Source organism: Amia ocellicauda, chromosome 12 (assembly GCF_036373705.1).
Source record: "Amia ocellicauda isolate fAmiCal2 chromosome 12, fAmiCal2.hap1, whole genome shotgun sequence".
Classification (NCBI taxonomy): domain Eukaryota; kingdom Metazoa; phylum Chordata; class Actinopteri; order Amiiformes; family Amiidae; genus Amia; species Amia ocellicauda.
Genome location: NC_089861.1, coordinates 11,123,180 through 11,140,642, shown reverse-complemented (window position 1 = coordinate 11,140,642; position 17,463 = coordinate 11,123,180). Strand labels below are relative to the sequence as shown.

The 17,463-nt window shown below is 37.7% G+C and overlaps 1 protein-coding gene across 8 annotated transcripts in view; it reads left to right on the top strand.

Annotated features, from left to right (window-relative positions):
- The first annotated feature begins 404 nt into the window (after positions 1 to 404).
- dysf (dysferlin, limb girdle muscular dystrophy 2B (autosomal recessive)) overlaps positions 405 to 17,463 on the top strand; it is a 109,879-nt gene continuing 92,820 nt past the window's right edge. For 4 of the 8 annotated variants that reach the window (XM_066718338.1, XM_066718332.1, XM_066718337.1 and 1 more), the window contains exons 1-3: positions 406 to 884; positions 12,038 to 12,093; positions 12,428 to 12,519. In XM_066718338.1, the coding sequence (XP_066574435.1) occupies positions 791 to 884; positions 12,038 to 12,093; positions 12,428 to 12,519 (242 nt within the window). In that variant the 5' untranslated portion in view covers positions 406 to 790. Of the gene's footprint in view, positions 885 to 12,037; positions 12,094 to 12,427; positions 12,520 to 17,463 lie in introns of all 8 variants that reach the window. The other 4 variants (XM_066718334.1, XM_066718331.1, XM_066718339.1 and 1 more) reach the window with 2 other exon arrangements.

Here is a 17,463-nt window from a genome sequence, read left to right as displayed (position 1 = left end):
TAAGTTTATATTTTCATCGCATGGGTCAATCAGGAGTGTGGAGGACATTTACAGATCATAAGGGAATGCCATTACATTCTAAATACTTCACCTTAATTTGCCACCATCCACAAAATCTGCGCCAGAGTAACTGCTGAAATACTTTCCTCCTGTGGAAGCAGAGGAATGCGATGAAGATGGAACTGAAACTGATGTATCCTTACATGCCGTAAGGTTTCTAAACTGTGGTCTGTGGTGTGGATTCAGGATCAATAGTGTCTACTTCTGCTTTGATTTCAGCTCAGTGCTGAAATGTTGGGGCAATGTCTCAGCAGCCTAGGCAGTCCCTCTCTCGGCTGACTAACCCTACCCTTTAATGTATTGAGCAGAAGGGAGTACAGGAAACATTCAGACTTCCTTAGGAATGGCTCTCTTACCCCTGAGGAGGTGGAGCGTCACTGGAGCCTAGCCTTCTCCTCTGTGTGTCTGTGTGTGTGTGTGTTTGAATTTGTGTTAGAGTAAGTTGGCTGAGGCAGGCAGAACACACAGGACCTGGCTCGTGCAGTCTGCCCCGTTAACCCAATAAGCGCACACACACACAGACTCACACACACACATTGCATCTGCTACATTACCTTCGGATGCCTCTCAGTTAAGAGCTACAGCAGGAAGACCCTTTATACAACTGCACTCATTTTGGGAATTACCTGCTTTTTCTTCTTGATTTTTTTCCTCCTCATCGCATTCCCCTTGCAATGTGTGGCTGGTCTGGATTTCTGTGGAAACAGTAGCTGTCAGTTCAAGTAGAAACATGCTTAAGTGCTTTCTCCAGCGGGCCAGCAACCTCCCCAATGTGGAGAAGGGAGACAGGCAGAGTGACCCAGTGGCCAGTCTGACATTTCGAGGTAAGGACTCCAGGGCACGGTCAGAGCCATCATCCAGGACTCTGTTATTCTATGGCTAAGACAATTAATTTTCATTGGGCAAAACTATTTACAATGTACTTCGTAATTGGATTCAGAGCCCTATATGCAAAGGATTGAGAGGAATCTGTTGGTGTTTTATGAAACACTGACTTCAAGCCTTTAGGAAAGCTGTCTAACAAACTTGAGAAGCAAAGGATTGTCTGCAATGTGTCTTGTTGCCTTGGTCTCCGCATAATTGCAATGGACGACATTCTCTACTTGTCTATGCATCAGCTCTATAAATATGCTTAATTGTTCTGGGATTTCAGAGGGTTGTTTTTGCATTCCAGATCACAGAGAAACATATATGTGCTTTGTTTATTTTATTTTGTTGTTGCTGGGGTGCTAGTGGTGTTTTTTTATTCTTACCATATCCTCTGAGTGGAAATTGGAGTTTGTTACCAGAATGGTATTTAGCTTTCAGTGAATGGAAAAGTTTGCTATAAGACATTTTAACATGATATAGATGGTGGCCTAAAAGCTGCTGGCAATACTGAGGCTCTGCCCATTATATCCATTAATCAAATTAGGCACACACAAGGATTACCTTCCCAACTCCACATATTGATCTGTAAGAACTAACTGGAAGTGAAATGCAACCGCTTTGACAAAGTGTTATGGTTCTTTTCAGAGATTCATTTCTATTCTTTCACAGAAAAGACAAACAAGACAGACTAACAACGATCCTTTAAAATCATTTTTTCACCAGGACAGTGTGTTATCGGTGCAGATTTGTGACCAAGAGCATTACAGATATGCAATTTATTTAGAGGGTGTTTACATTCAAATGTTTATTTCTGCTGTGATTACCTTCCTTTAAATAAATAACAAGCCTTGTTAAACCATGTCTGTTCCTCTGTTAAATTACTGAGATTACATGATGAATCACACATTATTAAAAATATCTGTATTACATTCAAGTTACATCCTTTCATTTGCATACAGGAGATGTCGATCATTTCACCTGATGGAGGAGTTAACTGGACAGTGTGCCATCTCCTAATTCCCTAAGTAAAAAGATAAAATCAGAGCAAATCTTGTTAGTAGAAATGTTTAGAAAATACTAATGATCTTTATTTTCACTCAGAGAATTATGCAATGGCACACTGCCTGACTCAATTAATTGTCACACTTGTTTACAGAGTGTTATTATAATGAAAACCAGTTGTGAATAATGATTTGCCATTAGATCTGGGTGATTTAATTGAGAAACGAAAATGGATAAACAAAACTTACAGTTTTAAAGTTGGTAGTGACACCAGAAATAAGCATCAAAGCAGCCCCTTTTCTAAATATTACACACAGTTTCAACACTTTTACACTTTTTTTGTTTTGCTCTGTTTCTTTAAATTTGCCATAGCCTACGCAGTTGAGTGTTTGACATTACAGAGGACATTTTCTTCTTTGTTTAGCTGTCAGAAAAGCTAATCTGTGTGGGTCCATGAGATTTGCAGCAAGAATTTTTAGGTCATGAAGATTTGATCAAACTTTAGTAAAAAATCTTTGGACAGACATTCATCATTGTCTTCAATATCGTGAAGAGGATTACAAGAGATATCCTACATTTTATTTGATGATAAATATAGAGCTCAGAACTTCCTGCTTACAACTTGAGACTGTAAACATACAGCTGAGTGTACTGGACATATTACTGATATGGATGCATAGGTCTATAAAGAAGAGGTTTGCCGAGGTCCTGGATGGATAATACACAAACAAAAGCTGCTCTTGTCTCTTTAGGTAATGTGTAATAAGCATATCACAGCACACTACAGTAAATAATGTCAATTGATCAATGAGTGAGTTTTATAGGTTACTCTGCAAATTAATCTGCCATGAATAGTGATCTGATAAAAAAGAGATGTGAGAAATCAACAGTTGTTTTTATTACCTAGGGCCCACAGAAGAGGAAACTGAAGTATTTTGAGTGTGTGTATCTTTGTGTGACTAGTTTACCCAGACTTAATAATTTGGGAATACATTTTTCCAGGCCACCCTTAGTACAATGATACACACACACATACATGCATATATATATTTCCTTTTCACAGATCTTTAAATATTGCAGAAGAAAAAGGAAGTACATTTCTGTGTGCAGGATAAATCTTCTGTCATGTACTCCTCATGCAACTGAAGAGAGGATTCCAACCCTCCATGCAATAATGAATCACTGTGGTGCTCAGTGAGTAGCTTGGGATTTTAGACTTGTTAAAATAATTTAAAAAATATATATTTGCTGAGACCCCTTGATGACAACTAATTCCTGTCATTGTCTGCAGTTCCTGTTTCATTCTGAGCTTGTTTAAGTGGCAGGTTGCTGTGACAACAATTTTGTGCGGTGCTGTGGTCTTATCCTTGTTCATTGTAGGATTGTTTTAGATATTCATTGTTCTCCATATTCCATACAGAGCTTTTTTAATTGTACGTTGATTTCATATTCATTTCAGATGTCTCTCTTCTGGTAAAGTGTTAAAGAATAACCCCTAGGTAATACAAGTAACTCTGGTGCTGCACCACAGTACTGCACACTCTGACACTTGGGTTTTGCCTTTTAAAGTTAAACGCCCTTACAATTTACATAGAAATGCATATATGAAAATCACAGGGAGAATCACAGGAAAGCAAAGAGCGACTCTATCCTCCTTGCATAAAGTCTAGATACATATATACATACATGGCATGTGGTCAAATGGTCTTGCCTCTATCTATGGATCTAATGGGCAAACATCCCTCAAAGAATAAAACACTTCTCAGGTGGTCATAAAGTACAGTTCCAAAGTTCTTTAACACCTGAGTAGAAACACAAATTCTGCAGTTAAAAATGACATGGCACATACCTAAAGCTATGTACTGTATATGTAATGAAATTCTACAGTATTATACTAGGACACACATTCTCTTGTAGGGAAGCAAGCATTTAGTAGTTTTTTATCATGAAAAGCCTTTTTTCATGTGTGTATATAGCTGGTGGGCAGTATCAAAACTCAGCAAAATATTGTATTGAAGTAATTACTGGATTTGCTAAAGGCATGCTAGTATTATTAGAGTATATTATATAAGTCAAGTTTCAAAACTTTGGAGCCAGATCTATTGTTGAAAGCTTTGTGGCCATTGTGGGAATTGTTCAGACTTTTGTACTGGTTTAAGGTTTCTTAATTTTCAGCTTGGGTGCACTTCTGGGACTGAGATGGTTTTGTGAGCACCACTGCCAATGTAAGCATGGAAGAAGACCTATGTGTATCATGAGATATCAAGCTGTCTTTCCTAACATGGTGCATCTCATAGGACTTATGGACCTTTTTGGACCACAGGACTTGGAAATTAAGTGGTTCACTACATGCAGAAATTGCTATATCACAAAAGACATCTTCGGTACTGCTATAGGGTGGAATATGGGTCAGTGTAAATGATACAAATTTCTAATGTGGAAGATTTGTAGATTTGAATTGTGTCAGCACTAAATGTTCCCATCAAATGGGCTAAGATAAGATAAAGCCATACACTGAGCTGACCTAGAGCACAGCCCTTGCTGCCAGGGGGGAAGGAGTAAGAACGCTTTTTTTCCCCAATATAAATATATAGTCTGAGACTTTACAGTTACTCTCGTGTAACTGTAACAATTACAGTTACTTAAATTTTACAGATTGTTTAATTTTTTATGTGTGGGCCAATTCAGGAATTTGGGAGTGAGAAATCACAACCTTGAGTGCAAGCTGGTCTTCCTACTGCCACACAAGCCCATAGAAATATACAAGCACATAACGATTTATCTTAAACTGAACATGTTGATTCAGTGTTTTCATCTTTACTAGGTTTACAGCTAGAGTAAAATCTCATTGTTGAATGTGTAACAGATAGAATTAACTGTTACACAATTTGGCCCAGTTCATTTACAAAACAGTTATAGGCCTTTAAGTAGAAGCATTGATTTTCTTTTCTTAAAGTTTTAAAGTAAACTTTTACTAAGTTCAAAATTTAGAGAGGCCACATTCTCTAATTTCAAATCTATGTTCTTTCATTCATCATTTGTATTTATATCATCAACATCACTTCAGACTAAAACAGTTGCTATGTATGTTATCAACAGGAGCATGGTGTATGCTGAAACACAGTACCTAAACACAGAGTGGGGCAGAGTTGAAAAACACTGGCAGACATATAGCAGACAGCAGCGCTAGGCAATTCAATTGATAAAATAAATATTGTGGAGGATACTTTTAATGCGGTAGATGCTACTTTTAAAAATGCTAGTTATATTTACAACAGTTGAAGCTATCTTAACTTAATTACAGTGTGTATTTATGTCAATGAAAATTACGCAAAATATCAGGGTCTAGTCGCAGTATTTATAATGCAGTTTAATGCAATTATATGAGATTCAATCGTACACTGAAGATTTCTTTGTGAAAACATTTCTTATTTCAGAACTATAAAAGCAACTGGACTTTGAATTTTCAGGCCCTGGGTTGACCACCCCCTCCTCAGAGAAAGAGAACTCTTCTCCCTTGCTTTCTTTTCATTTCCATAAACATGCTGTTGCCCACCACTCCATTGAAGTGTCCCAAACAATTAGTTTTGACCATTACAAACCGGGAAATAAACACACCCTTTCCTGTTTGGGCTGGTTGGCTGGTACACATCTCAACTGGCAGACAAGACAGCAGCAAGACAATGGAAACATAAATCAAACATGGTGTGAACACAATATGAGGATGAGTCGACATGACCCTGTAGTCTACAATACAATGATCTAACTGCATTGTTTATGATTACTATCACTGTGTCCTAATGACATTCAACTCATATCACCAAATTATTTATTTTTCTTATCATTTTTCGTACTGTTATAAAGTTTTGCCTGATTTTGTTACAAAAACTGAAATAGTCTATGCAACTGCAGGAGTCTGACTGAGTGACTGATGACATGATTATCCTCCCCTCCTTACCTCTTCTCTGTAGACTTTACATATTGCTCCAGTAATGGCTTCTCGTCATTATCTTTTATCGAGGCCTAGCTTCCAAATCAGCTGCTGCTGGCAAAAGCAGACTGGTCCCTTTGTGACAACTATTGAGGTCAGGACTCATCCTTTCTCACCAGTCTGTAAAGGACAATCATGTGGAAGAGTTCAGAATTCAAAGTTCGTGGATATATGCATTGCTGGGATTCATTACAGAACCAGCACGAAGGCATCTGTAGGAGACTCTACATTACCCATGGACTCAAATCTATGTCACGGTCTTTACAAGAGAACTCAACATGAAAAAGATTCAATATAAAGACAGTGATTGGAATATATATGGAATCTGTTTTTTCTTCTGTAATTAATTAATACAAAACAAATATATATTTGGTTTAGTATCTTTTGAGGGGCTTATATAAATAAAGGGATAACACTGTATTTCTTGGCATCAGGGTGACAGAACCGCTACAGAGGTTCTGTCCTACATAATCGAGCAGTTAGCTACTTAGTTTGTTAGTTAGCTATTAACTTATTTACAATGTCTATTCAGTTGTTACTGTTAGGCATACTCACTGCACAGGAATGCATAATACTGTAACAAACAAGCACATCAGATGGGTCAGTTACATTTCAGTAGAAACCTGTTACTAAACAGAAAAATATGTGTTACTTTGCAGGTCTTATATGAAGGGTTTAACAAGCCTTCATCCAAGAGTTTCTGAAGTGCTATGAGTCAGTAACAATGTGCGCTAATATAAACTGTTTGAGCCATGACTTGTTACCATTACAAATGTCCCAAAATGTTTTTTTTTTTAAATGTATAAATATTATTGTCAATTTTAAAGGTGCTGTAGTAGGTTTACTTTATTTGTACAACGTGAAATTCCAAGTAATACTGTACAATATTTGACATAACATTATTTTATTACTTACTATTGCTTTATTGTACTTGTTTTAACAATGTAATCACCACTCCATAAATAAAACATTATTCAGGAGACTGGAATTTTATAAATTCTTAGTGGGGGTGGGTGTATGGTTGTGACTTTAATCTCAAAGCAGCATCTTTCCACTTTTGAGACTGCAATACATTTTAAACTGCTGCAAACATCTCCCATCTATTGCATCCACTGTCTTTTTTTTTCTTTTACAAATACAAGATGATGTATATTTTGAAGCCAAGTTGAACTTGGGGTTCCATTCTGACTTTTAGCTCTGGAGTGTCATTTTCCTCCAGGCTGCAACGGCTGCTCCGACTGTGCTATTAGGGGCCGGGAAATGAGTGGGAGCCAAATGGGAAGATTGCAGTTTTACCGGATCAAAGCACTGTATCCTCCACAAATGCCATTGCCATTTATAGACATTAGACAAGCAATGTATAAAAGGGGGGTAATTTGCAGGCAGGCATGACAGTGAAATGTGAAGCTTGAGGCACAGGGAGCTAGGTCTCCTGGAGGTAAAAGTGCAGACAGAGGAAAGTTCAGTTAGCTGAACAAAAGTACATACACTGTACAAACAAAGTCATACAAAGTATGACCACATTCGTCATACTGCTGTTATGTAGTATACATAACAATATACAGTATTTAATTTCTTATCACTCACTAATGTGATAGAAAACAATGTCAAGACTTTCTACATTCTTCTCCATCATATTTCTATTCTGGTCCAGGCATTGTTGAAAAAAAAAAAAAAACACACATACTGGATGCGTTATTATTTTTGTAGTTATTCTTTCAGTGGCCATATTTATAAATGTATTTATTGTACTGCATTCATGTTAAAATGAAAATAACGTGATTCCTAAAATTAGGAATGTTTTTGTGCATATTGTATGTGTTAGCTGTAAAAAGTTGTATAACGCTGTTCTATCATATAAGCAGCTTTTAACATTTTAACATTTAAAACTCACCAAATAATGGCAGATGGCAAAAACCATGCTCTCTTTCAGTGTTTCAGGATGCACTGTGTCATAACTTCCTGAATACAGGAAACAGGACACTGAAAACACAAAAGCGCCTTGTCTTCCCCGTAACAACTCCAATCATTATTATCAAATCAATGGAGGGTTAACATCTCAAAGTCTTTTTCCTCGATTGCTAGTGAGTACAATTACAGTAGACAACATGTGTTGCTGTGTGAAAAACAGTGCAGATGGAGTTACTCTCCTCCTTTCCAACAACAGAGGAGATTCATGCCCAGAGGAGATCGTTTGTGCAAGTAAACTCAGTGTTGAAGTTGTTACTGATAAAAGCAATACATTAGTCGTTATTTGCTTATTGAGAAAACATAATAATATTAGTATTACAGTTTAATTTAAAATGTAGAGCGTTATATTACTCACTACATTCCTTCCTGAAAAGTTTCTGACAATTGCTCCAATGACAGCGCTTCGGACCGCGTGTGGGCGGGGCTTGCCCGGAGAATGCGTTTCATGATCAACATTACTGTTAAACTGTGCGTCTGACGTCAGCAGCACGTACACAAGCACGCCATCACGCAAGACAGGGGTAGATTATTACTCAAAATTGTAAAGCGTTATTAAGACATGTAATGTTATTACAGTAACCCTGTGCATACTTAAGCACCAGTGAAAATGGGTAAAGGCTATTTTCAGTGGGGAAGACAAATCTGGTCCATTTGTATTTGTTCTGATTTTCCCACTATCCAGGAAGTCAAGATACAACATATCCTGACACACGGAAAGCACAATTGCAGGTTTCTGCCATCTGCCATTTTTTGATGAGTTTGACCTTCTTAAATGTTAAAAGTTGTTACATGATCAAATCAAATTCGGAATACATCTTACTTATAAACTATAGCAACACCTGAAGACGCATAAAACGTGCTAATTACTTTTTAAAGTACCGTAATTTAGAATTGTATGTACATATAATATATATATATATATATATATATATATATATATATATATATATATATATATGTATACACTCACCTAAAGGATTATTAGGAACACCATACTAATACTGTGTTTGACCCCCTTTCGCCTTCAGAACTGCCTTAATTCTACGTGGCATTGATTCAACAAGGTGCTGAAAGCATTCTTTAGAAATGTTGGCCCATATTGATAGGATAGCATCTTGCAGTTGATGGAGATTTGTGGGATGCACATCCAGGGCACGAAGCTCCCGTTCCACCACATCCCAAAGATGCTCTATTGGGTTGAGATCTGGTGACTGTGGGGGCCAGTTTAGTACAGGGAACTCATTGTCATGTTCAAGAAACCAATTTGAAATGATTCGACCTTTGTGACATGGTGCATTATACTGCTGGAAGTAGCCATCAGAGGATGGGTACATGGTGGTCATAAAGGGATGGACATGGTCAGAAACAATGCTCAGGTAGGCCGTGGCATTTAAACGATGCCCAATTGGCACTAAGAGGCCTAAAGTGTGCCAAGAAAACATCCCCCACACCATTACACCACCACCACCACCAGCCTGCACAGTGGTAACAAGGCATGATGGATCCATGTTCTCATTCTGTTTACGCAAAATTCTGACTCTACCATCTGAATGTCTCAACAGAAATCGAGACTCATCAGACCAGGCAACATTTTTCCAATCTTCAACGGTCCAATTTTGGTGAGCTTGTGCAAATTGTAGCCTCTTTTTCCTATTTGTAGTGGAGATGAGTGGTACCCGGTGGGGTCTTCTGCTGTTGTAGCCCATCCGCCTCAAGGTTGTACGTGTTGTGGCTTCACAAATGCTTTGCTGCATACCTCGGTTGTAACGAGTGGTTATTTCAGTCAAAGTTGCTCTTCTATCAGCTTGAATCAGTCGGCCCATTCTCCTCTGACCTCTAGCATCAACAAGGCATTTTCGCCCACAGGACTGCCGCATACTGGATGTTTTTCCCTTTTCACACCATTCTTTGTAAACCCTAGGAATGGTTGTGCGTGAAAATCCCAGTAACTGAGCAGATTGTGAAATACTCAGACCGGCCCGTCTGGCACCAACAACCATGCCACGCTCAAAATTGCTTAAATCACCTTTCTTTCCCATTCAGACATTCAGTTTGGAGTTCAGGAGATTGTCTTGACCAGGACCACACCCCTAAATGCATTGAAGCAACTGCCATGTGATTGGTTGGTTAGATAATTGCATTAATGAGAAATTGAACAGGTGTTCCTAATAATCCTTTAGGTGAGTGTATGTGCACAGTCATATGCCTTTTTTATTTAAGTATTTTCTCTCATTATAAAGAGTTTATAGGGTATAAACCATATGTTAGCGCAAAAAATACTAATTTCCACTTCGCGGTTTGAGGAACCATTCCCACAAGCTGTACCACACAGCATGCTTTGTACATTTTCAGACTCTGCGCTGAGTGTGTTTGTTGTACTGGAGCAGCGTTTTTCACAGGAAGGATGAACAGCAGACTTCCTGTGGCTCTCCTCTTCCTGATTTACAGGTATCAGAACCCTGCCTGACCCCCACCCCCTTTTTCTGCAGTGCTGTCTGGACATCTGCTAGTAAACATGACTTTGTTGTTGAAGGGATGTGAAGGATGCTGACTATAGAACAGGAATCAATACTATCTCCATTTTTGCCCTGGAGAAAACCCTGAAGTTCCATTAAGGGAAGGCTCTCATCTTTTCCCATTTACCGCTCACATCAGTGCATGATTGATGGGTTTTTATGTTCAGCTTCCATTATGATCACCCTACATAAGATAAGGCTTAAATAAACAACCCATTCCTTAGCAGTATTTTCTGACATGGCAGTTCGAGTATATTCAGCAGGCACTTAAATGCAGCAATAGTTTCCTGTGTTTTCTTTTCTTATTTATGACGGGTCAAAACTTTTCAACCCCCCTCCCCTTGTATAACTGAAAACCATAGGTATGAGGAAGGAGCTATTATTAAAGAGATACACCCATGTTGATGTGGCAAGTTAGGCTCCAGCTGAGTAGGTGTGTGCTGCCAGATAAGTATTCAGGACATTGCTGCAGACATCCGTCTAGCTGATGAAAATATAATCAGCCTGCCACTTTGTTATAAAGGTTCTGAGACTGCAGGAAACAATATTTTAAGACCTGTTTAGAGGGTAACTTCTTGTCTTTGGTTCATTTTAGGCTTCAGTTTCCTGTTATTTTATACTGACTGGGTTCAATAACATGTCATGGAGGGTAGAGAAGCTGCAGTAATGTATCATAGATGCCACTAACTTTACGTCACTCAAATCTAATGGGAAATGGAATGATACAGCAAACGATCAAACACAACGTTTTCCATGGCTAGGGATTTTCTCAAAATGTCTAGGAATTGGATGTTGTAATCCAGTACCATATGTGAAGGTTTGGGACTGTGCAGTGGACAAAATTGCTGTAGTGTTGAATGAAGTAGTGGGTTTGTCGACGGGGGGGTTCTGTTTTTTTGATGATTTTGGGGGGGGGGAGGGGACTGGGAAATGGTGGATGAATGACATCATTATAGGACGTTATATGCTAGATCATCTAAATTTACGTGGGCTTACACAAACTTCCCTTCAAATTATGTGGGCACATGGCATATGCCTGTGTATGCCCTCGACTACACCACTGGTAGACATTAAAAGGGCAGAGTCGACCAGGCGAGTGAGAGGCGCTTATGAACTGTTGATGAGGGATGCACTATAGGAGGGCTGATTCTGAGTGTCAGGGCAAAGGGGCAGGGGCCCTTGAAGGTTGAAGGTTGTTAATGGCAAAACACTTAAAACCACACTGCCTTATCAGTGGAATAAGGGGGTGTCCAAGCTGTGGGCACTGTAAGCACAGCGAACACTGACTGAGAACATAATTTTGTGGCTTCTACTCTACACAAAAACATGAGTGTCATGAGGTGCAGTCTATATGAAAGACATTAAACAAGACTTAGAAATCTTTGCTGTATCAGAGGTGTAAAAGCACATTTCCAGATTTAATACAGACTAATAGACTAATGTTTAGGTAACCTTAGTTGTGAAGAGAAAGTACCATGGATAGGTGAAGGTATAAATGGAATAACCTACACATCATGATGAGTTTATACGTAGGTGTGCCATTTACAGTATTGTGGAAGTCATACTACAAGTCATAGCAATTTTAAGAGCTTCCTGTTCCTGATTTGTTCCTCTGTTTCCTCAACAGGAACTAAGAAGAAAACCAAAGTCATCAAGAATAATGTGAACCCTGTATGGAATGAGGTACGTAAACTCATGGAAGGCCTGTTCTTCAGTGTGAATCTCAGAGAGTCAGGCAGGCCAAGAGAAAGACTGAGCTGCAATTCGAGGGGTTCCCTGCCCACCCGTTCATTCAGACAGAAGGAATAGGGTGAATGAACAGACAAGACATAGACGTTCAAAGTTCAAAGAGAGCAGAACTCATTGCTCTTTACTTGTCTTAAAAGCAAGTAGACAGAATGGCAGATGGACCATTGTTTCCTATATTTACTGTTCTGTTCACTGACTCTGAAAGACAGAAAAAAGACAAAAAAAATGGTGTTCTGTTCACCCAGGCCTGTGCATTTCTCTCCTGTAGGGGTTCGAATGGGACCTGAAGGGAGTCCCCCTGGACAACAGTGCTGAGGTCTGTGTGGTGGTGAAGGACCATGAGACCATGGGCAGAAACAGGTTGGTTACAGGGGGATAGGACAGTGAAGAGGGGTTGGGGAAGCAGAGGAAGTGATAGAGAGGGAAAGAAGCCCACACCAATGTGCATACCCTCTCACTTCTCATTCACAGAGAAAGGATTCTAAGGAGTATGGCTTTGTGTTTTTTCGTGATATTTCTGTTAACTTTCGCTGCTTTGTTTTTTGCCCAAAGACATCATGTAGATTTGGTGAAAGTTATCAAAGCTTTCCAAACTTTCAAAGGGATTTACAACATCGGCCATTTTGACTAAAATGGTTCATTTCAAGAATAGGATTCTGACACACTAAGAGCCGTCTAAAGATGTGCAAAATAGCACCTTTTCTGTGTTATTTTGGTCTGATACACAATATTCCGCAGGTGATTTCTGTGTTGGGCATTATGGGTGAAACGTCTGGCGGGGGTGCATTTCATGTTTGCTAGCCAGCAGTTTGCTAGCTAGTCAAGTATTCAATTTATTCATTGTTTGCTCTATTTATCTGTTTTTTCTGTATGGATAAAACTTAACATTAGCACAAAGTGTCACTAGACATAGTGAATTTAAAAGTGCAATATTAAGTCGTGGCCTCAATCCTAAAACAAACAAATTCAAGTTCAGGAAAATACTGTTTTCCAGAGCATTTGGGTTTGTAAAACACCCAAGCTTTGTTTTTCACGAAATCATCCATCCATCCATCCATTTTCGAAACCGCTTATCCTGGTGAGGGTCGTGGGGAAGCCAGAGCCGATTCCAGGAGGCATAGGGCGAAAGGCAGGAATACACCCAGGACGGGACGCCAGTCAATCACTGGGCTTTCACTAAATCAATGTATTTATATTTTCCAAGTGTACTCCAATATGTTGTTGCTTATTGCAATGTATTTTTAAAACCTGCAACACATTCTGCTGTTTTGTCGTGTAGTTTTGCCGAGCTTCTAGATAGGTGCGTTCCTTGCAATACTGATATATCTGAATAGTTATTTGTGTTTTTTTGTATTTTAAAAAGATCATTCTGGTGATTCGTATATATATATATATATTTTTTTTTTAAGTGTTTATAAGCCGGGTTAATTTTGAAAACAACGTTGTTTTGAGAATAAAAACTGTCTGTATAACATATGTTTCTTTTATAATGCACATTTCTGTATTCATTCCAAAAATAAATTAATTAGAAAATTAAAAACTTAAATGTCTTACGTCTCTTGTGATATATAGGTTTCATATGATCATAATATTTATTTATGTAAAATTAAGTAATTTTCTGCGCTATTCCAAGCGGTGTGTATTGTGTGAGAGCGCTCTAGTCCTGATGCATAGAGCAGTTGCTGTGAGTTTAGTGCTCTGAGGGTTAATTTCTTTCATTTTCACACACAGACACAGACACAGACACACACACAAACATATATATTTATATAATATATGTAAGTAATATTCTATTTTACTTAAAACCATGTTTACAATTGACAAAATAGGGAATAAAAAGCTTATTTACATTACATTAAATACAATATTTTTTCCCTAAAGTAAATTACATTAAAAAATAGAAACTCAAACAATATATTATTTTTATGTACATGCAAAATAATGTGCACGCATTGTTGTTACAACATTAAGAGAACATTACACAGACTGTTATGTTTTGACACATCTCATATGTGTCAAACCAAACTACAAATTCACACATTGACAAACCAAAATAACACGTTAACTGTGTAATACTCATAATGTATCAGCTAGATGAGGGCTGAATATGGATAAGCATTTGTTAGGAACCTGATCAAATTTAAACTGTGTATAGTATAGTAAAGTGGAAAAACAAAACATTAAACAAGGATTTCAATGCATTTGTATTGTACTGCTTTTGAATTAATATCTAAAATATTCAATTATAAGTGCAAGTGCTTAGTTAGGCTGGAATTTGCCTATATAATGTTTTGCTAAAATCACAATGCTGTTATATATTGTTAAGTAGGCAGGTACAGGTAACAGGGTGGAAAACAAAGTGTAATTTCATTTATTCAGTGTTTTGTATGAGTATCTGGGTCCTACAAAGCTGCTGTTAGCAAAGAAGAATGCTGTATTGTCTTAAAGAGTGGTACAGTTCAGATTTCAAACCAATACTGTGTGGAAATATGAACTTTGGTTCAGGACTGAAGATAGCAAGCCCTTCTCTGTCCAGGAATGCATATAGAAAATGAATTAATAACATGAAGATTTTCTGAAAAATCTACAGGTGGAATTGCACAAATCTTTGAACAATGTTAACAATTTTTGTTTTTTAAATATTCATATTATTAATGGGTTTACCCTTTGTATGTCACCTCATATTGTATTATTATTTTTAAAATTCAGTTATTATTCAGGCAATGAGTATGTTGTTTGTTAACTTGTCTAGGCCAATTTGGTTCTATGCATACAACATATATACAGTATATATTGTATTTTGCAAAAGTATTTTGCATACTATTGTGCTATTTTAGGTTCTGATTTTGCAATGAATTGGCTCATCTTGTTTTGTTTGTACTTAATTGTGTAAGTATTTAATTATTGTCTATATTTGTATCTGTCTGTGTAATTAGTCTTGACAAAGGACTTGTGACCTGTATCATTGGCATTTTGGTAATAACATATTTTGGAGAGGGTTTTAAGTCTGTACTGGAGCTAGAAAGGAGATAGAATTTCTGTTTATAGCCAGTCTGCCTCTGAGTGTCTTTGGAATTAGCTTTGAAAATTCAGTCTGAACTTTTTTTTATCAAAATAATGAGATTTACTCTTTGCAGAGAGTATTGACTTTACATTATTCAGATATCTCTGCCAATTGTACAGTCTGCTCTTGCCCAATATCATGTCTGAGTAGACACCATAAATGCTGCAGGGTTTCAAACACGTCAGCTCAGGTAGCCTAATATGTGTCAGGTAAATTAACTTGCATTCCCAAAATACAATCTTTTCCAGTCTTGGATCAGATCCATGTAGGTCATTTGAAAATATCAGACATTTTTACCCCACCCCTTCTACCTTCTCTGTTCTTCCCTGCTTGGTGTGGTCTTTGAATCAGTGGAAAATGCATTGCTCTACAGGAACTGAAAATGTCAAGGGAAGTTTAAAAAGACATGCTTGGTTTCTTCTGCAAGTTACACCTTAGTTTAATATTTTCTTGTTTACAGCAGAGTGACTCAGATTTGCATATGCATTGCTTTGATGAAAACCCCTCTATTATAGTATTAAAGTTCTTAATAAAATAATTAATATTTTAAAGCAGTAGACTGTGTGCATTGAAAGCATGGTTACTGCCTTTAGAAGCATACATTATTTTTCCACAAGAAGTTATATTATTGTCTGCTAGCTTAATTTGGAAACATTAGTCTGTACTTTACATTTGGATTCAGAGAAACAGTTACATAACACAATTGACACACAAAACTGGATATGTAAAATCACAAATTAAAATAACAGGGACATAAATATTGATGCAGGCCAAAATGAATGCCTTTGGGAAAGGTTTTAGATTTAATCTAAAACAATCAAGCTCTAAAGGGATGCTATGCTCAGATTAGGATCATTTTTTATCACAGTAATCCTGCCTCCATGTGTGTATACACTATTTGCAGGGAGGAGGATGTGTCTCTGCCTGTTTTATTTATGGAGACAGGCAGTTGACAGTAAAGCACTGACTGCAAAAACACAGATGTAGTGCTTTAACACCAGAACAGGTCTATGCACAGCCAGCACAAAGAGGTCAGTTCTCAACCTTAGGGGAGCAAAATACATATATATATATATATATATATATATATATATATATATATATATATATATAAAAGAGAGAGAGAGAGAGAGAGAGAGAGAAAGAGAGAGAGAGAGAAAGAGAGAGAGAAAGATGGACAAAGGAAGCTATAGAATGGATACCAAGAGATTAAAAAAGACCTAGAGAGTGACCACATTAAAGATGGGAAGATTAAATCATAAACTTTGCAGGCGTGACATGGAAAAGAGAAGCTGTAGATCAAAGCAAGTGCAAGAAAAACAAGATATCTTAGGGAGGCCTTCATCCATACTTTTTTTTCTTCTTTTTTTTACCTTGATAACTGATCTCTGCCTGCTGGACAGTGCCCAGACCTGCTCTGGTGCTATAGCAGTACATCTATGCCTTTGAAGTCAGTGCAGGCCCGAGTATTCCCCTAAGCAAAAAGTGTATACAACATGGAGGCAGTATCTCTGTGACAGATCCTCCTATTCTGATCAATTAGTCCAAGTTGTGCCTGTCCTTTATGGTTGCTTTCTAGTGCCAAAATACAAAACAATACATATGCTGAAATCCAAAAATGATCAGCAAATTGCTTTACAGGATGTTGCGAATTAGTCATGCAATAATGAAATACAATTCACACACAATACAAGCTTATTTTTGTGTGTTATCCCTGCTGAATTGCTTTATAGCATCTTAGTATTTGAATGTCACAATTAAATGTAATACTAATGCTTTACATTGCTTAAAGCAGCGTGATGGTAGTGACTGAATTAAATGCAATACGCACATTGCATTGCAACGCATTAGTGTTTTGATTTACACGATGGCTGCGCATGAAGAGTGAAAAATTATCTACAATGTAGGGGTGGAGACTGGATCAGATTAAGATACTGGGGTGGGATTACAGACGTGGTTCACCCCAGAGTTGAGCTGATTGAGAATCGGAGCCACAATCAGTCGGTCTCCATCTATTATCGTGCAATCAAACTAGAGGCAAGTCTGAATCATGAGAAGATTTCCTGTGAGAAGCAGCAGAAACAGGACAGGCCGGCCCAAGCCAGGCTAGTTTGTTTCAAGTGGTTTCATTATATTTCACAGCAGTAATGTGAAACTTAAAAAAAACACCACACACATTTTGGTATAGATATGCACAACAATGTAATGTGTCATGTTTTTCATTAAGTTTAGTTAATTAA